Genomic DNA, 25,247 nt, shown 5'->3' with positions numbered 1-25,247 from the left:
CATAGGGGCTTTTCCCTTCAAGGATAAACCTCACTTAAATGTTACCAACGTCTAGTAGATCGTCCTTAGCATTTCTTTCAAGTCAAATAGGGTATTCACATTCTGCTTAAAAAGGTCTGTAGGAGTTTGTCACGTATTTCCATCATAAAGATAATGTTGTTCCAGAGCGATGGAAAACCAATGCTTTACTTTTAAGAAGTTTGTTGCACAAAAAACAGAGCCTTCGTGGTTTAATTGAGAGAATAACAAGAAATGCCATTGTCAGGATTCAGCTGTACTAGTAACCTCTTTTGGCTGAATGCGTTATCGGAGAGCTCTGGAAGTGGTAGATTTTAATTCTCCCCTCACAGCCCTTAGCTGACACACACTGGGGAAAAAAAAAAATCCAGTCTGAAAGTCTTAAAGCCAGTCAGCCAGATATACTAAAGAAGATATACGCAGCAATCATAAAGCAGAACAGGGCATCAAGGTGATTAGTGGGCATATGTCAATTAATACCTTCATACTGTGAGATTCCATGTCTGTGGCAGGATCTTAGGTTCTTCAGATAGTCAATGGAGAGAGAGAGAAGCTCCTGGAGATCTAACAGAACTCTAAGCTTGCTTGCACTGTCTTGTAGGGCCTGTTGTGTATACCTGAACACAAACTAGAAAGCTGAAGCCAGGTGGTGTGTTCATGAACAAAGAACCAGCACAGATGAGCATAGGCTGGGCAGGATCTATGGAGGACATCTGAACAGATCTCCTGCTTGAAGCCAGACTAACTGGAGCAAGACTGGGCCTCACCCAAGGAAGGTTTAAAATCTTCAAGGGTGGGAACTCCACTTGCAGAGCCCCTGCTCTGGGTTTGACATCCTCACTGTTCACAATTCTTCCCTTATCTCCACAGCTGAATTGCCCTTGCTGCAGCCTCTTACTGTTGACTCTTGCTCTTCTGCAGCTGACCTAAGAAGAGCTTGGCTTCACCTTTTTAATGCCCTTGTAGGTATCTGAAGACAGCAGTCGGGCTGAATTCTGCATTTGCCTTTCCTCAGTTTCACCAGGTTCCTCCTGCTTGGCAAGGTCACCCCAAAAGCAGCCACGGCCAACAGTGTAAGGACTGCCCCTACTCCTGCACCACACCAGTGCCACCCAGCAACAATGCATGGAGGTGCGCTGCAGCCTGTGACTCAGGTTATTAATGAAGATGTTAAGCAGTATCAGCCTTCAGGATCAACATAATTTTCCTTTCATCAGTTTGAAAAAAATATGACATGATTTCTGAAGCTACACTTTGGGATATGTTTTAAAATAACAACTGCACAGAGGAAGAGTCTTAATAAAAACCCAGTTCCACACAAATTCAGTATGATGAGCTTTAATACCAGAATTGAATAATAATTATTCCTCAAGATTCTGAGCGATGACTGAGGGAATGGAGGGGGGCACTCACAGCATCGCTAAGATGCTTGTTCACACTCCAAGACTTCTCCATTTTACTTCCAGTGTTTCCACATCTGTTTTGCAATCCACACATATTATGCAGTGTATACTTCGTAACTATAAAAGCAACTACATACTTGATGGCTGCTTCTTTTGACTCCTGATGGCACCTGCACATATATTTGGAGGGATGTAGATGCTCAGAATATGCATTCGGAGCCGAAGAACATCACTGGGGTATAGCTACACTATAAATGAGCAGTTTGCAAATGCTCACAGCCTTGGATCCTCAGACATACACAGACGTTTGTAAAAACAGCTTATTAAGAATAAATGACAGCCTTCCTACTGAACTTCATTTTTGCAAGTGAACATCCTTTAGTTTCTCTCCCACATACTGGAACTAGCAACAACATCACCATGGTTCGTTCAGCAAGGCTCTGCTAACTTGCTTCTAGAGCTCTGGAAACAGAGATGGCAGGACAAGGCCAGTTTATATGCTCCTTCTGCCACTTGACATGGTGGAACTGTTGAGAGCAGCCAGGACAGAGCTTGTATAAGCCAAAAGCTTCACATTCCTTTAAAATCTGGAAGATGGAACTTAAAGCCCATTGCTGGTAAGTGCCAACTGTGCTTGTAACATATGTAAGCCAGCTAACAGTTGACTATTTTCTGCTACGTTTAAATTTAACATGAAGACAGCACTAATATGTACACAATCCTGTACGTGACATTACTGTAAAACCTGTACAACGCACAAAGCCGTGCACACCCTGGTCTTCCATAGAATTCTGCATTAGGAAGTTCTGCACGGATACAAAGGGTTAAGGTTTCATACAGTTCACTGAAGAGCAGTTTTTCCCCAGAAACCTTTAGGAACTACATGGCTTTCAACTACCAGTGTGCCATGAGCACAGGAGCCAACATGACTCTAAGAGGCATCTGTGAAACCAGCACAAGTTCACTGACGCAAATACAGCGTTACCTACTGCTGGTATTTGCACTGTGAGTTACGCACATGACCTGAAATCACCGTCAATAAAACCTCTGGTCCACCCCAGCACAGCTCATCTGGCTGTCTGTATTCCCCTAAACAAAGGATGCAGGAGAATGAACTGACCCCCCAAACCCAGGAACACTACACATTTTAGAATCAGTTCTAGAAATCAATACAGTATTTTTCCAGTGACCCTACACCTATAATTACAGACTTCACTAGTAAAATTTTTCAAGATCTGCTGGGAGGAAAAAAGCCAACTCAAAATGCCTGAAGAACAACTATTTAAAACAAACAAGCTGTTGCTATTTAAAGTTTATGCAGATGTATGACGAACAAGCAGGAAACTCATTTTCATTCTCTCCGTAGGTAACATGAAATCAGAACTGTGAAGTCTCGCTAGCTAGAACCAAGTGCTGGTTGTCCTGTACCACATACCAGTGTAATTCTGGAGAAGCAAAAAACCCAATGACAACTCCTGAACACCACCATCTTCTGAGAGTTACTTGCACCTGGCAGATACTCAAGGCTTGGAGTTTTGCAGAGTTTCTGGCAATTCATCAAGAGACAAAGGAGAGGGGAGAACGTAGGAGAAGCAGACTGTGATAGATTCAGGTGGTAGTTCCGACACCACCACCAAGTACACAGTGAAGAAAACAGTGCACTGATGAACATGAGGACTACTTCACGGAAGGTATGCAGCCTGTTTTGTCCACTGCTTCACTTCCATAAGCAGTCTCGTGATCTGTCTGTACAACAGACACTGTGGCAGCAGTTAGGGAGTATACTCCTGTCCTCTGCTAGCTACAGATATACTTACCGTACCATTTACAGCATGAGCTTGGTAAAAAAGCTCAAACCATTTTCAAGTGTGATGAGCAGGCCATTTCAGAAGACTAAGTAGTGTTTTCTCATCTTAACTGTGGGAATGGCCGGACATCTTACATCAGGAGTAAGACTACGTCTTTATTTTGCTGTAAAGTTCACTTGTATTGATGTGCACCATAAGGAGAAACACTGACAATATGTCAACTCATTTTAGCTATCAGACATTGAACACACTGATGAAACAGCATAAACGTTTACACATCAGCTGGACTTTCACACACACGAGCACATACACACAAACACATCACTACTTGAAACAAAAAATAAATCTCAAGCATCACTAAAATTTCAAAGTATTAAACCTGTAACAAAAGAAACGTAGGGCTGATTAAGGTGCACACAGCTACAGTCTGAAGTCAAACTTGGGAAGCCTGACGTAGGACAATGAAGGTCTTAACTGAGATTTGGACAATAGTAGCCTAATTCCATTTTCAGCTGTTACATTCCACATAATCAAGTCAGAGGTTATTTAAAAACTCAAGTTAATAGTTCTGATTCTGAACCATGTGCCATCTAGCAGGACAACTTGAGTTTGAACGCTTGTAGCTGTTGCACCTAAACCATTTGAGAAGCCCACCTGTAAATAAAAAAGGTTGAAAAACCCACAGAATTTGTGTGGCCTTGAAAAGGAACAAAACCAACTGAAGTCCAAACTTAAAAAGAATTTGGCATGCTGGCGGAAGAAAAGAAGGAATTAAAAAAAATAAAGTTAGTGAATTAAAAAAAAAATAAATCGTAGCACCAATCTGTGCCAACACGGACATCTGGCAATCTGTGGAATTCTAATTACCTCTTTACGCCATAGGCCATATTAAGCAAATTGTCCAGCCTGAAAAGAGAAGGAGGGTCTTTGGGTTAATGTCTCACAGATGGCAAGATCGCTCAATGGAACTATTATTAATAGCGTTCCATTTTCAAAGAAGAAATGTTCAACAAGTTTCCCACACATCCAAAGAGTCTAACAACTCGTGGCCTGCTTTGTTAAGTTTGAGATTGTGCTTAAGTTTCCACCACTACATTTCAAGCAACTTTAGTTCATCTACAGCCTTAAAGAAAACCTTACTTCTGCTGGTCTCATTTGGTTTTATCAAGATTCACTTTTGGTTGGTCAATTTAGACAGTATTATGAAATTTTTTGCAAATAATTTAACTACTCACCTAAGTTAACATGGAAAGAATGTTACAGTACAAAACGAATGGAACTGAAAAAAATCTTGATTTTAGCTACATTAATGTATCCTCGTGGAGACACTATTACACTTAACAATCCTCACAATACATCAGTCTAAATGACCACCAAGTTTTGCAGCATGCATATAACAGTCTTCCTTCTGTTAGCCCTTCATCGACAGAACGTTAAGCTGTAACTTCAAGGGGCACAGCTGCATTGTAAAGGTATACTAAACGTGTTTACTTTTGAATCAGTCAGATTACTTCATAATCTTAATTCATTAGCACTTAGCCACCGAAAAACTAAAATAACTCTTGAGTAATTTGGTAAAGCTACTCAGTTATGGAAACGCACTTTCTTCCATCAAAAAGAGACTTCGGTTTGAGTGCTAGGTTGCCTGAAAGTTATTACAAGAATAACAAGGACATTGTGCATTGCAAACACTGGCTTATGTATCAGATGGAATCAATATCTTCAGAATATATGCCATAAAGCATCTCCAAAGATATCTGTGGAAACACATCAAGCACTAATATAAGGTCTCTTCACAGTAAGAGCAGATATCTTAGGCTAAATTTAATGATACTGCTGCCGACTGGAACAGACTCAGCTTTTTTCCTGCTACCAATCCATTGTCATTAACATCAAAGCCCAGGCTGCATCAAAACTGTAATAATACAGCAGAAAATAAAAGCATTACCAAAAAAATTGCTAAGAACAGGGTAGTCACCGCTCATTTGATTACCAGCGTAACTTTGTTCTGTCCTCCCTTTTTCTATGAGCCTTCATGAGATCCGATAGTACAGTGCTTCAGCTGTTTTAGTAAATACAACATGACTACTGCTGTCAGCAGATTTTCCTCCTCATTCTCCAGGAAAGAATATTTAATTTTACAAAGAAAATCAGGTCAGCCTACGCAACTAAAGCACATTTCTCCTGCACAGCACCTGCCCCACATCATCGTCGCTGGTAGAACTTCAGTTCTTTTCCAGGTAATTACCTGAATCTCTGAGCCTGGTGGTGAAGCGGTCCAGGGTAGCGTCTGTTGGGAGACTGATACAGCTGTGAAAGGAGTGCCTGGCTTGTTTTCTGGCTGGGGTTATTGGCAAACTTCACAGTAATTGGTTCTGTAGCACCGCTAGGCTTCTGGCCATTTAGTCCCTTTATGGCTTCTTCCGCCTCTATTCTCTTATCAAAACGGATAAATCCCACACCTCGAGAAACCCCTGGGAAGTAGAAACATGCCAACAAATGAATATATGCAGGAACAGCCTCATCTATGTCATGATGAAACAGAACGTTCATTTTCACACATCGCTTGCAAATTAAGCTAAGTCTTAAAATAAAGAAAAATACCGTTCCCCACTTGTGTTCTTTGCAAGCAGACCCTACCATATTTAATATAACCATTTCAAGAAAACAACACTGTGTTTTCCTATCCCTCAAAAAAATAGCCAAGTACAACTCTAAGCAGTTACAACTACAGAGTACTGGATACGTATTTTACACTAGAAAAAATATCACACTGTCTTAAACCCAACCACCAGCAAGCACTTGCAATTTTACCATCCGGAAAAACATGCACGCAGCAAGGAAACATTTTTTTGTTTAACCTGTGACTTGATCAACCAGAATCCGTGAGGTGATGATGCGCCCATATTGTGAGAATAACTGCTCTAATTCTTTCTGGGTCATTGTTTTCGGAAGGCCGCTGACATACAAGTTCGCATCTCTGATCGATGCTGAACTTGGACGGGCATATGACACCTAGGGATTTAAGAAAAAGAAATACCTATTAGTAAGCAGAACTGCCTTTTACATTTTAAAGACAGATTTTCTTTTCCACAAGCATGAAACCTTATGTTCAGTGAGATGAGTAACCCCCGAGTCGAGGTGCTATCTGTCAAAAAAAACCCAAACCAACAAAACCAGGAGCGGTTACAAGAACAAAGGCGGCTAGAGACTTTGACAACAAATGCAAGGGTTCTTTAAGCACAGGCACAAAACAGCTATTGTTCAGAGGTAGATTAATGTGTGACTTCCTACGCGCTGCTCTGTAAATTTACCCCCCTGAGCTGTGGGTGTATGGATGATGTACTGCATCCAACGTGCAATAACCTTACAACATGCACAGCATCCTCGAGTTCCAGGATGCTTTTCTTCAAGTGTCTGAAACAGATCGGGTTATTTTCAGAGTGATCTTTTGTGCTCTTTGTATTCTCATCCTGAGCTGGCGAAACCTGCTCCAGATGAACAGCAAGCGCTGGTGAAATTCAACTAAATGAACATCTGCTCGGGGAGCTGCATACTGACACTCATTGTCATATCTGCAGTTTATCACAAGAAGTTCCCTTGCACTGTAAGCCCAAACCAGACCATAAAATATTATGACCAAATAAACAAGAAAAGCAAGCTGAGGCTCTGCATGTATGCCATCAAAAAATTATTAAATCAAATCCTTCAACTGCTCTTCTGCCTACAAAAATACAAATCCAGAGCTAAAAGAAAAACCAGATCTATAAATTGTAATCAGATCTATAAATTGTAGTATGTGCATGAAAAGCCCTCTGCACTATTAAGATAAATGCTTTTAGCATAACAAATTGAACAAGAACGCTTCCCAGATAAGGCCTAATTGCAAGCATTCAGCACAGATCACGAATTACTTTGCAGCACATCTAAAACAGAGTCAGATCTAAACCTGAATATTTTGCACTTCATCTTGATTTAAATATAAACAGATCAGTACATTCCTGTATCATGTCTTAAAATGCTTCCTGGAAGAAATGAGGGGTCCTGTCACCAACACAATGCTTTCAGTGATCGTCTTCCCCCCTTCCCCAGCCTCAGCCCCAACACAAATGATGTCAAATGGATGTCTTTATGTGTTTTATGTGTCAAAGAGTTGTCTTTATGTGCTCCACACCTAAAAATAGATGTTGACTCAACACAGAAAATGATGTGAATGACTAATATTTGCTTCCACTATCTTCTGAGCATAATAGCAGACAAACTCAAAATTTTTCGTTTTAATATTTTTGGCAACTTCTTTATAATTCGTACGCTTATATGTAAGCTTTTCAAACTAGCATTTGGAGAGAAGGCTAAAAAGAGGAGGTAGAAAAATTTAGGGAAAGAAACACAAAAAAGAGGTTAAACAGAACATTTGCATCGACTGAGGCAAGCTCAGGGGAAGCACGCAGGCCTAACAAGCTGGGAAGCACTAGACACAGTGCTTGAAATCAGTTCTGCTGTGCATGGTTTGGTGGCTTCACACTCACCCCTCAGGCGAGTACTGCTGCATCGCCACGGTGTGATCTGGCACAGGCACTGGAAGACCGGCAGGCCCAGCACCAAAGCCTCCCAGAAACTGCCAGGCATGAGGGATGGGACCAGGATCGGCCTGGCCTGGGAGGTTCAGAGCACTGCCATGTAGCAGGCTGGAGGATCAGCCCCACACCCAGAGCAGAGCGTGGGGCTGAACCCATCTCCTGAGGTCGGAGAGGTGCTGACTGACCACAGCCAGGCCCACACCAAAACACCGGGCCAAGCAGAGCCTCTCTGCACTCCGCAAGCATCGTACCTCAAGAGGGCACTGCCAGGGTTCACACACCTACAGCTTAACCTGCTTCAGGAATAACAATTTAAAAAAACACTTAAGAGCCTCCCTGGAGCAGGGGTAGGGACCTTTCCTATTCCTCAAAACAGAGCGCTGCAAAATTAATAAAGTTTCTAGGAAAACAGCCAGGGGTTTCCTTTGGGTTTTCTCACTCTGGCACATCCATTAACTGAATGCCACATTACAGGGAAGATGAAAAGTACTGGGATATGCAAAACCACCACTTCCCGGAGCACCGAGTGCCTGACATTTTGTATATAAATTCATACACACACCTCTATGTAGGAAAAAGAGGCTCAGCTCTTTTCTTGTGGGCCATGCAGAAACGCAGAGCTAAGAGCCTGCATGCTCAGAAATTCATCTCCTCACAGCACATGTGAAGACGCATCATCACTCAGATCTAATTCTTATTTCCTCCTGCAATCAAACATCCAGGTTGCAGGGGAGCCTGGGCCAAAGAAAGAAGCTGCCAAAAGCAACTCAGCTGTCTTTAATATCAAGGAGAAAAGGTTGCAAGCTGAATGGACATGAGGCAGTGGTGTCAATTATTTATCTCCTTTTGAATCTTTTTCATCTTTCCTCTCAGGTCAGCCAATGACAAATCGATTGGTTACAGCACAGCATCCTGCTTTCAAGCTATTATTCAGTTAGTGCTGAGGACGGGATGTCTTCCCATGTATAACTACCTAAGGAGGAAAACATCCATCCCAACCCTCTCCCAATGTGGCCACAAGCAACTTGCGCTACGGAAGTTAAAATGGGCGCCAAAACCAGCTCCCATTTTATCAGTGAACTACAAAGCACTCAGGAAGAAGGCTGCCTCAATTCTTTATATTTACATCACACTGCTCACAGCAGAATTAGCACCCTATAATGAAACAGCCTGTTGAAAACAGGGAATATGGAAATCTCCAGAAGAATCCACCAGAAGAAGCCAGTACACCACACTGTTGCCTGAACCGGGCACTTCTCAGAACTCAAGTGTTCGTTTGTACGGACACGATACTGTGCTTCACTACATAAGATCGTTCTTAGTTCCTCTGCAAGGAAGATAAAATACCATCTGATTCATTTTATGGCTTACTGACCTCCAGTGTTAGTTTCTAAAGTATACAGAGAGTAACCGTGGAAAACAATACCCTAGCTAGGATATTTCTCATCTGTGACTGAGCATCAGCCTCTATGGGCTTCTCTCCAGGATGAGCTGCCCTCTCAGGAGTCTAGGCTGCATTGCTCTCTCCAAACACTACTGGATGTAGCGTCCAGTATTTCATACCTTTCACAGTAATGAACCATTCTTTTTGCTCATGAGCAAAGAAGAATCTCCAAGTTAAAGCAATTATCCTCCCTACTGATTCCGTACCATTTCCCAATGCAGAAAACTTTTTGTAAAATGTCTAACCTCCAGACTTCCCAGCACGTAAATTTATGCAGTCTGGTCTTTCCAAGTCAGAGAGCCCACAAAGGCACCTAGAGGCATGAACGCATCCCATTTGTCTTCCAAGGCAAAGCTCTGGATGTTATCAGACACCGTTCTGAGAATGATGCTCCTAACTGTTTCACTGCTGCTTCTCTTCAAAGACTCCTTCAGCTCCAATGCTAATCCTGGACTTGACAAAGTTTTCATGGAACGAGCCAGAATGACCTCCTGGCTGCCGCCTGCTCCAGAGGACATTGCTGTTCAGTGACACCCCAGGCGGCCTTCAGGAACTCCTGCGTAATGTCTTCAGAAGCACTGAGCTTTGCTGCGACCTTAAAGACGTTTTTGAAAGGCTTTGTTTTGTCTGCACGACAAGCTCTCAGATGTAGGATCACTGGCATGATTTTGGGGTGAGTCATTTTAGTTTTCATTTGAGGTCGAGCTATGCAAAATGGGGACAAACCTGTCCAGTGTCCACTGCCTCCTACAGCACTGGTATGCACGGGGAGCACTTTAACAGAACCGGTCAGAGTGTCACACATGTACGCAAGCGCAATCTCACTTTCCAACCATGACCTATCTAATGCCAGACAACTCACTACACCCAGAAGAGACTGTTTCCTCACAGCCACTCCCCCATGCCTCAATCCTGCGTCAAAACTCAGAATTCACTCTGTCAGAACCAAGCCAAGAACTAAGATTTGGAGTACCTTCATGTCAGAGGCACTGCTTTCTCTCCTGTTGCTAGCCCTGGGCTGGGGATGGCAGGGGAGCAACGAGGACTTTTGGAGAGTGACAACGCACTTCACCACGTAGTGATTCAATGCTGTTTTGCTGGGACTCATTATGATTACAGTTAAGATACAACAGTCCATCCCAACACTGTAGGGGAAGCATCCACAGATGACAACCTACAGGCACTCTGGCTGTATCAAGAGCCAGGCTAAGAAATAATTGCTCCAGCTCTGGAGAATGAAAAGCTCATTGGCAAAACTGAAGCAGTTAACAAAGACATTTCAATTAAGAGCAGATGCACAAAACTACAGGTAAAGACTCTCTGGTGCCCGCTGAAAGCAGCGGAGCCAAATCCGAACCTTCAAATTCACCCCCAAAAGGTCCTTTGAGCCACATCATCGCTACAGGCAAAGGGATTTGTTAACCAGCACTGAAGTCCAAGCAAGAACGCAGACAGAAGCCCTTAAAGAGCAAACACCTCAAACTTCATCACAGCTTTCCAGATCTGAACAAACCTTCCATCCAAGGCTTTATCCCCAAGGGCTGCAGTTGCAGCAGACACCTCCCTTATATGAGTATTCCAATGTGCGGAAGCTCAGGATCAAGTGATCACCTTGATGACCAAAGGAGGCACGGAACAGCCGTGTCCCAAACCCGCAGCTCCACATCCCATAACCTGAATTTTCTGGGAAGGAAGGTGTGCACCACACGCTGCAGCTCAGCAGAGCTGCACATGCAGACCTTCACAACACGCAGCCAGCCCCACCATCCCCACAGCCCCGCCACCAATAGCTGTCCCGTCCGCGGAGGGGACCAGAGGTGGCTGATCTCTGGTTATCCTATGGCAACAGGACAGGCCGCAGCTTGGCGGACAGCCATGAGAGCTGCACAGGCAGATTTAAGGCCTGAATGTTTAGAAATACCAGGCCTTTCGAGAAATGACAGAGCAACCAAAATAGCCGAGCAGTAACGTTGTTACTTCACCTCCAGAAAATACAGGAGGTATTTTCTCCCACAGACCTACTGACTGCATTCTGAACTACCACCATCCCGTCCTATCGATCAGAACAGATGTGAATAAAGCAGAAGTAAACGTTTGAACAACAGAAAAACAGCAGTAGTAATATCTCTTGTTATTTCTTAACTGAAAACTAGAATAACCCGAAATGCAGAAGCAGCCTCTGACCAGAGCAGAATGATGCTATTTGTTTGGTATTAAATCCATCAAGGCTTTAAGATGAAACCAGAAGGAATTCAGGGCTCACCGAACCCAGCTCCCTTCTCCCCTCACAGAGGGTTCTTTCCACTCCAGCAGTTGGCACAGCACATTACCTGCTCCTGCAGAAGAAGAACAAAGCAAACCTATTTCTCGGGCAACGGAGAAAAGGCAGGAGAAGGGGATACAAGACTGCACTTCAGGTGGTCAGCTGCTATCTTTTGATTGCAGACCTGCTTTCAGAATTCTGTTCTGCCCTTGTTCCAGCATCCCCCAACACAAACCAGGTCACCTGAACCACCAGGAAATAGCAGAACACTTCCTTCGTGTCCTTTCAGCGCTGCCCGCTTTTTTTTTCCAGGGCAATGCAGGATTTAATGTGTGGTGCACGGGGCAGAGGCTGCTTGTTTTCTGATATTTGATGCAACTGAATTGCGAGGCAATCTTCAACGGCAGCAGTGACCTTTCGTACGCTTTTATGGATGGGCAAATTTAATTTCTAAAAATAGATTCAATTTCTGGAATATACATTTATTTCAACACACGCTGTATCTTCCCTCATTCTAGATTATTTTGTAGAACTACGCCAACCTTTAGCTATAAAAATGAAGTGAAGCCCTTTTTCCCCCCCTCACAAAATGAGGGTGCTATGAAATGGCATAAATAAAACATGCCCTGTGATCAGCTGAGGAGGAACATAACGCATATAACCTATTACCACCGAACATGTAGCACTTCCTTCAATGCTTGCTTCCCCCAAACAGATTTCTGCAGACAGTCACCTCTCGACTTTGACTTGAAAGGGCACCATTGACTTAAATAAAATGCACATAAATATTTTAGCTGCTTCAGTGCAAGGAGATTATTTATTGTAACAATGAAATAACAAAACACGTTTCTTTCGGTTATTTCAGTCCGCCCATGTGCGGGCAGGCAGTACCGGGCTGTTCTGCTGATCCTGCTGGAAGCCAGCTCCTCCAGAGCCAGCATGGCCGCTTTGCAACGCGTCGGGAGGAAGAGAGAACATTCAGCTGCCATGAGACGTTACAGAAGTGAAAAGGACACGATCTGGGGACACATGCAGAACTGGGAGCTACTGAAATTAATTTTTTTTTTCCTTCTCCTCAACAGGAATTAAGACTTACAGGGTCAATAAAACAAGTGCAAATGTGACCCCCTAGAGCCAGCTCTCACCCAGCCCAGGCACACAGGCACAGGACTGCTGAAGCAAGGAGATGGGAGGGAGCAGCCAGCAGGGCCAAGGTGACCTTGGGGTGCGGAAGCGATCTGCGCCTCTAAAAGGCCTTGCACAGCTTATTTACGTGAACTTGCCACCCAGGCAGCTCCCAGACAAAATGCAGCTGAAGAAATGCTAGTGCATTCTGTGGCTGCCCAGCACCCACAGACAGGCAGAGGCTGAGGGCTCAACCCATCCATCAGCACTGCACTACGGATCCGCTCTGTGGAACAAAAGCTGAGCCACGCTCACGAAGAGGACAGCGTCAAGTAATGCTCAGTACTTTTCCCATTCAATGTTACTTTAGTGTTTAAGTAACTTATTTTTAGCCTGCAGAACTATATGCCACCAAATCCCTCTCCATACACGACCTAAGAACTTTTTTTTAATGCACTGGAGGTGATTTTTTAATAACTGTAAGGGCATCTAGCAACACTAAAGTAACGGGCTCTAGGAATCAGGTAGGGGAGTTCCAGGAGGCAGCACGGCCAGAACCTGGCAGCAAACCCCAGTGCGCTGCTGGGCAGTGCTGCACGGGGAGCACGCAAACACAGCGGCACCGAGCACAGCTCCTCTGGGCAGCAGGGACATCGCCGGTGGCAGGGGCTCTGCTGGGAAGGGTTGGAAACCGTGGTTCACTGCTCAGTTAGCACCAACACGGAAAGCCTCCTTCTCTACCGCAGTGCCATGGAGGAGATCTCATCTAGGAAGTTTTTTTTTTTTAAATGAGCAACGATACAACTCAGAAATACAAAATAACATGGGTAAGGTGAGGAAGCCACACACAATCCTGCAATTAAGAACAGGGTTAGAGGCAGCTGGTTTGACGTCCCTCTGTACGAAGACTGGCTACCTCAAGAGAAGGCTCCTTCAGCTTGGTTGCAGGTGACAGTGTTAACATCTGAAAGCACTTGAAAGAAGTCTACACAGTTCCTCCCAACCCCCAAAGAAGTTATGCAGCTCCTATACGTGTAGGTTAGGTTGATCTCTGCTTATTATTAGATTTAACAGCTTTCAAGAGCCCAGCAAAATGTCATGTGCTCCATAAAAGTCTAGCAGCTATTAATAAGCATGAAATAAACCCAAACCTAATAAACTATCGGTATTCATAAAATTTGAAGGGGATAAAAAAATTAAAGGAAAAAACATTTGGCAAAACAAAGCTCTGGCACGGTAAGCTTCTGCCTACCACAAAAACTTCATTATTAAAGATAAACTATTAAGCCTTCCTCTTTTAATTCTGCAATTTAATTAAGTACATGCATGAGAAATGTAAAATCATTTGCAGAGTTTCTGGAGATTATTTTTAAGCTTACATGGTTCTGTAACCGTGGAGTATCAAATACAACAGAGCATTGCTCTGGGTCACAAAAATGAAGGTACAAAACAAAAATCGCTGCTTATTCAGGTCAGGAAACGCAGCATCTTTGCTAAAGCTGAGTAGTATTCAAAACACAGATCAATTTTGAAAGATCTAAAACAAACGTGGCATTCAAGCTGTACTGGGTTTTTAATAAAGTATTTACAACACAGTACGCATTCTCAAAATATTTTACTTTTCCTGATAATGTAGAAGTGATCTGGACAGCAACTCAGTGCTCAGCTTCTAACTGTAAGCAGAAGTGCTGAGTCCAAGCGCACATTTCCACCTGCAGTGGTAGATAAGACAGGAGATTCTGCTGCTCTGCCATGTATTTTCCTGTCAATTTTTCCTCTCGATTTAACTGTATAAAATCAGGCTGAGAGCACTGATATATGGCCTGTGTCCATATCTACGAGAAGGACCTGCCTGGTCTAAGGAAGGCCTGGAAGGAGTGGTCCATGCAATGCTATGCTCAATGCCCTCAGGACCTCTGCTCCTGACCAGTCAGCCAGGGAAAGCTTGCTCAAAATGATCCTCAGTGATGACAAGGAACTAAACAAATACTTTTGCCTTAAAGAACAATGCTACCTAAACCTCAGCCTTTAGAGAAAAAGAGAGTACTGACCATATATTACTTTCCATAAGACAAATTGGTTCATGTTCCGTGGATGCTTCCAAAACCAAATTACTCTGTTTTTATATTCTATAACATTTTTAGCTTTAAACACAATCGAAGCACAGAAGGACGTTAAGAAAAGGTTAGAAATCCAAGTTCAGCATTCTCAAATAATCTATTTAGGTTTGAATCGGATTTGCTGTTTGTTCCCCTTCAGTCTTTTGACTCACGTGTCCTAAGCTGTACTATTTATCAGAACTCGGGATGTAGAAATCTTCTGTAAGCATCTCTGAAACAGCTTCATCAGCCAGGCAGCAAACAACACGACTGTAGAAATTTGCTTTTCTTGTGAGACCACTAAAAGAGGTCATTGAATAACTAATGGTCTATTACAACAATGAAATGAGAGACTTCAGTGGGATCTCTAATCCCTCCAGCTTTTAGAAGAGTAAATCAGACTAAGGACGGGGAAATGGAGATTTTCTTTTGAGAATGAAATCTCCTAACTTGAGAAATGTACCTTCAATACCTGCTAATGACACAAGCGTCACTGAAGGCTAATTCCACGTGAAGGTGCTTCCCATTAAGACAAAGGAAAACGTGCAAGTTAATTACGAATACGTGGTCCTGTATTTTACATCTGTTTATGGTAACAGCATCACTGCGGCTGTTCTATTCTACATTTAAATCTCACTGCAACATTTTAAGGGAGAGGAAGTAACAGGAGGCTCCTTAACAATAGCAGCAATTTTAGAGAAGAGAGATTTCATCTCCTGCACATCTTTCCCCTGTTCCAAGAAGGAGCTTGTTAGCTGAGTGCCCCTTGCAATGACAGATTAAAGTAGCGGTGAAATTGCCAGAAACTGTTCCAACTACTTTATCCTCTCCCTGAACTGAGCAAAAGGCTTTTTGTATTGTCTTACCTTTATGGTTTTGGTCTGGAGTCTGAGTCCATTTAAAGTGTTAATGGCTTTCTCTGCATCCTTTGGATCAATGTAGTTAACAAATCCATATCCTAAACTCTGCCCTGTTGAAACAAGAAACAAGGAAAAAAGGACTCAGTTTTTTGGTTTTTTTTTTTTTTTTTTGAAGCACACAGTTTTCAATAACAGGATCAACATTTTCTTCCACTGTTCCTTTCACCACTGCTTTCCCCTATGGTCTGTAGGCCATTCTTCACTACTTCATTACCACCTGAAACTTTTGTATCGGCTTCTGCTGTTAAAGCTGTTGCTCTGAAGATCCTACTTGAAAAACAGAAGGAAGCAAGCCCCACCCTTCTCCAAGAGGTCACTGTAAAGGTACAAAGCTTGACATCAGCAGAATTACATAAGAGTTCCCAATAAACCTAACTGGTTGACTTGCCAGAACAGTAAGGAGGCCACCACTTCAAAACTGTAATCACACGGAAATGCTACAGTTTATATAAACAAATCTATCGGTGTTCGAGAACGCAGAAATGAAGCAACGTTTTCACATCAACCTTTAGGCAGCTGACTGGGAAGCAGACAGCCGCCTTTGCATCTCGTTTCATTGCTCAGCGTGCAGCCAGGAAATGGGAGGAGAAAGGACAGCTCTCGGATAAAAGATTGCATTAAAGCTTTCCTCAGTGCATATGAGATGACAGCAAAAGCAAAACAGTACAACTGCTGCTGTGCATGGGGTGGCAGGAGCCCATTTCAGCAGCCAAAATCATTTCAACAGCTTCTGTTTTTGCTGTTTCACTAGCCAAACCTTGCTCGTGCTTGCAGCAGCAAGAGGAGACCCGGTTGTAACTCCAGCACCAGCGAGGCAGCGCCAGCAGCACTACGAGAGCGCAGGGTCAGAGCTGTGTGTCTGCAAGGGGATATGGAAGCCTGGACCAAAGACAGCTCTTCCTGACTCCCAAGAATTGTACTGCAGCATCGGTTCTGTGAATGCAGTATGAGAGCACGGCTTCCCCCTCCTTCCTCTCGCACCTCCTCCTGAAGTTATTTTGCACATTCGGAAAACGCAGTAATTCCGACGTGTTTTTCCTTAAGGCACACGTACTTAAGACCCCACAGGCACAAATAATCTCCCTGCAAAAACCACACGAGCCCGAGCAGGAAGTGATGCACCTTGGCCACGCTGCTGCCCGCGTCCCTGAGATGTTCACACTCCCCTTCTTGCTGCGGGGTTGCTCACATCCCCCTAAGAGGGACAGCAGTGCCCGTGGACGTGGCTTGCCAGGAGGCTTCTACCTGCACAGCGACAAACCCGGCTCCCTCTCACTGAAGAAAGCAGTGGCTGAGAAAGCAACCGCACACGGAGCGCCTCGATGTACCCCGCAGGCACGGGCTCTGCCTCCTCGGCACAAGGCTTTGTTTCTTTGTCTCCTGGACTACAAAAAAAAAGCATCTGTGTTTTTCTCAGACGCCACCAAAAATACAGTGCTTGCTGTAACACAAATAGGGAGTGCTTCTGTCTTAGAAAATCAGATCAAAGCGCTAAAAGCTGCTAACCATGCTATGGAATACCTTAAAAATCCATGGAAACACTGCGGCTCGTTCCTGAAGTGCCCACATGCAGGCGTATGGGTAAGAAATGGCTGTTTTAAACTACAATATATTCAGGGAGCAATTTCATCCAATCAATTGAACTTCTGACAAAAGTATAAAAACATACCCAGTTCTCTTGAAGTGCTGAATTAATCCCAGCAGAAAATATCCTTACTTGAGTTACGTGGCATTAACCAAGAAAGAACTGAAAGCTGCCTGAGCAGAAATACCGAGAAGATGCTCCTCCTGCTATGCCTTCCTCCCACTGCCTGCCCAAGATACTTCATGCAGCCCCAACTCCTGCGCATCTAAACCTACCACATTCCTTCATGTATTTCGCTCTGAACAGTCCTAGGGAGAAGGGAGTCCTTCTGGAGGAAACTGTCCTTGTTTGACAGAAGATAGAGGGAAACAATGGGATCAGGGCCTGGCTATCCCAAGTCCATCCACCTACTCTTCCATCTCTCACACACTGACCCACAGACACATGCAGCTAACCTGAGCCTGGACAAGGCGCTGGGACTTGTGTCAGTCCAAACATGGGACTCAGTGTCCCACCACTGCATTGCTGACAGCACAGGGGCTGGCCAGCCTCCACGCTACATGCAAGGAGTGTTAATAACACGGGAAAATATAACATATAATTTCAGGCCATTCATTCCTCTCCTTGGACTTCTCTGGTAACACTGCTCAAGTTCAGGTATCACCATCCCCAGTTCTCACTACCACTGGAAACAAACAGGTATTTTCTCCAAGGTGAAGGATAAGGCATGCTAACATGAGCAAAGCTGTCTGTGTGTATCTGTACAACTTAGCTTAAAGGAAACATCACATTGTCGTAACATTTTGCTTAGAGTACTAGGCACACAGATATTAGTCTTTATAGTATATATTCCCCAACATCACTAAATACGTGTACCTACTGACAGAATTTGAAGTTTGTTATCTATAAGCTATCTACTGTGATTTCTTATGAAGTATCCTAATTGCTTTAATGGCTGTTCTAAAATGTTAGGACATGTCTACTCAGCATTCTGAACACTGAATTTCTGGTAATTAAAGAAAACCCAGCAACTTAAGATAAAAAGCCCAAACCTCACACCCTTTGCAGTCTGAAATCTCGGTGCCGTTGCTTCAATTAGCAAATCCCTGTTGCTGCATGAGGCCATATGCTTCACTTTGCACCACTGAAGCTGAAGGGGAAAAAAAATCTTTCCATTAAGAGCATACCTCTTCAGAAAGATCTTTTGCTTGGTCTACTTTGTGTTTTCAGTACTCAGTATACAGTGCATCTCTCCCGAATGCCACTGCTTAATGAAGACAGACCCACCTCTCCCAAAACGTAAAAAAATTGGGAAGAAAATAAACCCAGAACCAAAATCATTTTGTGCAGAGCTTTACGACTGCTGGCAGACATCATAAAGTTTTACTGTGCTAAACATTTACAGCTAAGAAGCAACAAAGAAAGATATACCCAGCTGAAAATATTATTTTCAAATTACTCTCAGGAGCAACACACCTTATGTCAGACAAAACAGACTCCAGAAATGAATAACTAAAAATTGTTACTAGGAGAGAAAGAAAAAGATTTTGTTCCGTAATATGGAGATGAAATAAAGTAAGAACTTGCGTTTTTATCCCTCTCCATCACATATTCCTCTTGCAGGTACTTGAAAAGGGCAGCATTTCTTAGGACGCAATCTGGCACCGCAAAGCAAGCAGCTGGACCTCTCAGTGGGACGCCACGCAGACACTGAAGTTCATTCCCATGCCACACTTCCCAGGAACAGCACCGTAAATAGTAAATATTTTCTGTGATTTGGAATCTAATAGGTCGTTGCATGCTGTGATTCAGTAGGGTAGGCAAGAGATATTTCTAGATGATCCTAAAACACCACCTTTCTGCAGCACTACTACCATTGCTCTTTCATTACTTGTGTAACTTGGAGAAAATAAGTAGCAGACCTCCTGCAATGAGGTAACAAATAGGTCCAGTTAGTGCTACGAGTGATCCAGATTTGAATGTCTTAAAATAAACAGTCCAAAAACCCAATCATGAAGCTAATTCCAAGCTTGTAGCGCACATATACCCTGCTTGAAATGGAAGGCTCCATTTCAGAGCTGGAAGCCGCTGCCATCACAGTGAACTCGCAAGGAATATGAAAAAATAAACATACTCTGTTTAGAACATTTAACCACGTGCCCTCAAACCTGCAACTATTAAAAAAGCCGCACCAGATCAAGGCCTGTTCTTGCCTTCCTCTATCAGGCAGCCTGCCTGCGCCAACGCCACATTTGAACTCGGAGAGATAAAGGGGAAACAGATGGCAACTTAAGTTTCTACAGAAATATCATCAGAAACTGAGATAATGAAGAGCCCAGAGAAACCCCTGGCCAGTGAAGTTCAGAATAACTCTTCTTAAAAAAAGAATTAAGAAACTACGGGGTGAGAAGAGAGAGACCTTCGAACTGGTGCTGACTCACGAGTGGATCTTCGCGGTAACGTGGCAGACAGCAGATGTGTTACTACGCCTAAAGAAGCAGCATTAAGTGCAACCAGCAACTCAGGTGGACATTAAGCAGCTGCTCCTAGCATTGTTCATGTTTAAATGAGATGACTGGGCTACTTGCACTGAATAGCCTTCAAAAATAAGAGGCAAATGACTCTCTTGCTATTTTCAGTGATTCTTAGAGCGCTAAGCAAATTCCAGGAGCTTGAAGAAAGAATTCTGCACTGAAATTCAAAGAGGTAGGACTGGACAACCCAAGTAATTACAGGTCCATCAGCCTAGTGCTGAGCAAGGCAAAGTTACAGAACATTCAATACTGGACTCAAATAATAAAGAATTAGTGAGGGGTAATATAATCAGTGCCAATCAAATTAGCTCTATGGAAAATAGATTCTGTCAAACTAAACTGACATCCTTCTTGATGAGATTACAAGTTGGACTTATACATTTTAAGAACGTCAATTTAATAGCATTGATAGACTTGGTCTTCCATAAAGCACTTGATTTGTTACTGCTTATTAACTGACGAAAAATTAACATGGTACACATTAAATGAATTAAAAAAAAATCAGCTGACATCTCAAACCGGGAGTTATGAATAGGAAGTCAGCAGAAAAATGTTTTCCTGTCCATCTCTCTCTGTAAAGAGATCTTGGCCCTGAACTGTTAAAACATTTTTGTTGACAAGTGGAAAAAAACAAACTCCTGGCTCTGGAAGGTTGCAAAGACCAGGACAGGATGAGAGGAAAGAACCATGAGGACAAAGCACAGGTACAAAGCAACTGCAGCTCCTCAAAGCGTTCCAAGTAACCATGTACCTTCAGACAGCACACACCTGAGATTAGGTCCATGCAAACCACAATCCCCAGCATGTTTTCCAAGCACGAACTTGCAAGGAAAGTGAAAGACTCAGAAATAAGGAGATAATCAACCACATCTCAAGCTTGCAATGACGCCAATAGGGTTTCAATGATTCTTTGTGGTATAAAAACCTTATACATGAATAGGGAAAAAAAATAGTTGCCGTAATCCAACTTGCTGCATGTTTAGCTGCTGCTCACCAGGCCCGGGCATGGTGCTTCGTGTTTCATGATGAATACCAGTGCCCTGGAGATGGTAGAGAGGAGCCATAAGAACGAGCAGGATTGGAACGCTCTTTCAATCACAAGGTAGTAGAGATCAATCCGGGCCTGATCAAGAGATCAAGGCAAATCTTAACAGCATACACCAGCATCTGACTGAAGTACAGATTTCCATCCCCCCAATAATGTGTTCTCTGGACTGCAAAGAAATATTAGAAGTCTGTGGTCCCCACTACGAAGGATTATTCATGAAAACAGCACAGAATAGGACAGCAACAATGCTAACTTCCTTAAGCTGTGGTTTTTTTTTTGTCTCTTGCCCAAATGTAAAACCTAATTAAAGCTGCCCGCCTGACAGCCATAACACGCGCGGCACCGAGCACCGATGCCTCTCTGTGACATGATATCTTCCTCCAGAACTAGGCCAAGTCTGACAGCTCATCTCGCATTAGCCAGGCAGAAGCCGTCAGACTGTAACAGCCTTCAGTCACTCTGGATTTAGGACCAAAGGCTAAAACAATGCTCACCGCAAATTCTCCAAGGCTCCTGGCTCCAATTTTTGCCCACTTAAACCTCAGCCAACATTTAGGGAAGAAAGTGTTGCCAGGCTGAATGTGTCTATTGAAACAGCTGAGCTCAGCAACCGCTGTCCACATGTGACTTTGATGCATGCACATGTGCACTTTTGGACCTAACCAATAATCCCCATTCATTAGAGATATCCCCAAAAATACTATGAACAGTAGCAAGAGAAGCAGCAAGCAGAAAAGTCAAGCGCAATGAAAGAATTGCAGTTTTCTCCATCTTCTAAATGACAGCCTCAGAAGAGATTTGATGCTCAAGGTTCTGCTCCTGGTAGCTTTCTTTCAGAGCACAACCTTGCAAGCCTCCAATCCATTTCAGGAGTGTTTTAAGCGTGTTCCTGGAAGGACAAAGAATGCCTGCAACTCGTAGGAAAAGCTGTGTGAAGTAGGGGCTTTTGGAGAAGGTTACATAAATGCCACTGAGATGATGCATTCAAAATGTATGAAAAAGGTCAAGTGAATTGCCTACATTTGTTATTTTTGTATAAAGTTTCTGTAACATTTATCAACAAAATGCTGTTTACCTAGGAAAAGAAGATGATATGTAGAGAAAATTCTGACTAAAGTAAAATGAGATCCAAGCGCAGCTCTGAAGCTTTTCTGCAACAGCACCGTTAGTTTCACTCATTCCCCAATACTTCACCAAGAAGCAAAACCTACTGTCATCCCAGCAATGCACTCTGCAGTCATGGAAGCAAAATGGAAGGGAAGCAGCTCCAGCACAGTCCTCCTCAGCCCAAACAATTAATCCAAGGCTGTCACTGCCACAGCTTACTACAACTCAACTATGAAGGCAGCTAGCATGCTCTGTGCTTAGCATAGCTTTCCCAGCATCCATCTAGCCTACAGTTTACTTCCCATCACAACAGAACTTCCACTTTCGCAAAAATTATGGGAAAAATACGTAGCCTTAAAAATGAGAGACAGATGAGGAACAGCTTTTTTATTCCCCCACTTCTGCAAGGAAGACTGCAGTACACAAACTTTGTTTGGGAACTCAAATTAATGCACAGCGGGTACCCTTAGCAGCTCTTTTGAAAAGATGTTCCTCAAGAATAACAAGTTAGCCGTGTTTAAATATAGCCCAGCCTAGAACCTCAGAAGGGTTTGATGCTACAGTACACCTACAACTGAGCACTGCTAGTTCTTAGTTAAAACCGGTACCAGCAAGATTCAAATAGCAGTGGAAGATGCATCTGCCAAAGGTCCTACCAGAGAAGAAAGGCAGGTTTTAGCCTCACACAGGGAAACCCTTGTAGCAGATGCCCCAAAAAACTATGTTTGGAGCTTTTGGAGTGAAAAGATAAACAAAATTAAACCTAAGCCTCAGCAAAAATAAAAACAACAAAAAAACCACCCTTCTGCTCCACAGGCAGAAGGCTAGATCTAGCTAAGACACCCATGGAAACATGCACGCTGACACAAACTCTGCTCAGTAAGAAGATCCCTCAGCAAATTCTTCCCTTAAGATACCAAAGGCCTGATCCCCAAACAGCAAAGGCTGAGCTCTCCCTGCAGGTGGGAGGAAACACCAGGATTGAGGCAGTGCTAGGAATGTCAGAGACACCCGGATGAGAGCTCGTCTGCACAGGATACAAGGCTTTTCTGGGGGCAATGGCTTACACAATGAATTCCCGTGTGACCTCTGTGCACTTAGTACTAAGTCCCCCCCAGCCCAAGTGGAAGGGGCTTCTCCATCCCATGCCCGCTCCGCAGGCACAGCACTGGATAACTGAGAATCCCCCAAAGGAAGCCCTTGCCAACAGCGTGCTGCATCCCACGTAAAACACTCCCTCGGGGAGAGGATAAAAGGGAAAACGAATCAGACGTACAGACACCACTCACTCAATTTTAATATCTGAATGGGAAGTGCCAGATACCATGACAACAAGCCTCTACGAATAAAAGGGGAAAGGAAAAAAAAAGCATTGCCCAAAAATGTGAAGCCAATGCTATAAATGTAGCTAAAACAACCAAATAAGCGCTAGTGAGGTACCTGTGATCCCCGAGCTCACTGTTGCCATGTGGACAGTCGCTGGGCCCAGAATACAGAGACCCAAAAACCAAAAGCCTACAGCAGAAAACAAGGTCATTCAGCCAAAACCTTGCTTAAAGTGAAAGCTTGATTTCACCAGGCAATGCCAGAGGAGATTAGAAGAGGATCAGTTTTGTCCTTCTTTGCAATTTTGACAAATCCCTTAATGCAAGACAATGTTATTTAATGTCTTGGTTTTCGGAGATGCTGAAGCAGTAGCAGTTCTTATGGAAGTGAAATACCAATTGACAGCAGCTGCTTTCCTTCAAAATTTGACACTAAAATGCTTCTCGTTCTGAGGTAGCCCTATGCACCCATCCACAGCACAACACAAAATCGACAGCGCTAGGCTGAGCCCGCTGCCATGCAGATACACCACTAAATCCTCCCAAAAACCCTGCTCTCACAGAGATTTCAGGAAGATGTTCAAAACCATGCAATCACTCCCTTTTAAACTCGACCACAACACTAATATAAAACATGCTTACTCTTGCATATAGTGCTTTAGAGTCTTTTTAAAGGCTTCTAGCATTTCAGATGTTCTGCATCTCATGTGAGAGATGACTTTGCTCTTACCTGCATGCTATACAGAGCCCTAACAAAGTCAGCTGTGTAATTACTGTACTTGAGGACGTGGACTAATCTGCATGCAAAGCTTAAGTGTCAGTTCGAGACAGATGCTGCTGACTTGGCTGGAGCCTTCTGCGGCTCCCATTACCATAGCATGGAAGTGCTTTATCTCTGCAACGCACCTTTCCAAGCAAACACACTTTCAGGAAAGTACTTTGATTCCTATTTTGGAGAAGTAAAACTGAAAGACATTGCGATTTCCAGGGTAAACTTGGACAGCATAACATTTATCAGAGCAGGAAACTAAAGCTGTATTCCCCCTCCCCCCACCCCTTGCAAGACAGTAACCTTATTATTGGACTACAGTGCTTTTGTGCGTTGTGCTGGCCTGGAGATATCTTGTAAACAACACACACATTCCACATGCTGCAGAATATCTTGCCTACTTTCTCTTTTGTCTTTTTTCCCCTTTTCTTTTTGCTTTCCTGCTTTTATCAGCTTTCTTTAAATGCAAAAATTCATTTTCAGCACAGGTACATACACACTACAGCAAGCCGTGATGAAGTCTGTCTTCAGAAGCCACTGCTCCTGTCACACACAGGCCAAACAGTTTCATTTCTGAACAAATATCTGGATTTTTCCCTTGGTTGACATCTCTCGCTTCACTTTTTTAAGTTTTCTCCCCCTTCCCTAAAGGAACCATGCAGCCCCTGAATTAGCAGCTGTTCTGAGAAGAGCAAGGCTGCACTCCTCCCCGCTTTGTCCCTGAACAGAACAGGGACTGTACTACAGAAATCCACTGTTCGGGAGACAGGCATGAATGGAAAAGAAGCAGCCATGACTTATCTATCTTAAGCAGTACATTCAATGCTGAAGAAGGGACAAATTGAAGACAACAGAATAAAAAAACACAACAGGCTAAACTATAACAATATTCAATAAGAAGTAGCAAAGACAAACTACAGAGAGTGAAAAACAAACCAATGCAGAAAGTGGGAAGCAGCCGTGTGGAAAGAAATTTGCAATAGCAATTAAAGGAGTCACTGAATTAGACAGAAACGTGTCGTGTGTGGCAGGAAGCCTTCCACAGCCAAAATAGGCTGCTGTCACATCATGCGGAGGGAATACAACGTTGCTGGAAGAGCAGTGTAAAAAAAATAAGCAGCAGCTACCCTCAACTGTAACAAGCATATGCACTGGAGATGCGAGGAGGAGAGCAACAAACTGAAGAAAAATGTCAAGGATCAGCAGGGTTTTAAATCAA

The 25,247-nt window shown here is 43.4% G+C and overlaps 1 protein-coding gene across 5 annotated transcripts in view; it reads right to left on the bottom strand.

The window, feature by feature from the left end:
• The window catches only part of ELAVL4 (ELAV like RNA binding protein 4), a 75,704-nt gene that overhangs the window by 2,957 nt on the left and 47,500 nt on the right, over window positions 1–25,247 (bottom strand). For 4 of the 5 annotated variants that reach the window (XM_021405085.1, XM_021405087.1, XM_021405088.1 and 1 more), the window contains exons 3-6: window positions 15,607–15,710; window positions 6,091–6,244; window positions 5,478–5,703; window positions 4,097–4,135 (exon numbers count right to left, since the gene is read on the bottom strand). In XM_021405085.1, coding sequence (XP_021260760.1) covers window positions 4,097–4,135; window positions 5,478–5,703; window positions 6,091–6,244; window positions 15,607–15,710 — 523 coding nt within the window. The remainder of the gene's footprint in view (window positions 1–4,096; window positions 4,136–5,477; window positions 5,704–6,090; window positions 6,245–15,606; window positions 15,711–25,247) is intronic. The other variant, XM_021405089.1, reaches the window with a different exon arrangement.

The sequence above is a fragment of the Numida meleagris genome, chromosome 7, assembly GCF_002078875.1.
Source record: "Numida meleagris isolate 19003 breed g44 Domestic line chromosome 7, NumMel1.0, whole genome shotgun sequence".
In the NCBI taxonomy this organism is placed as follows: domain Eukaryota; kingdom Metazoa; phylum Chordata; class Aves; order Galliformes; family Numididae; genus Numida; species Numida meleagris.
The sequence above is the reverse complement of the archived record's forward strand: the minus strand, read 5'-3'. Positions and strand labels throughout refer to the sequence as shown.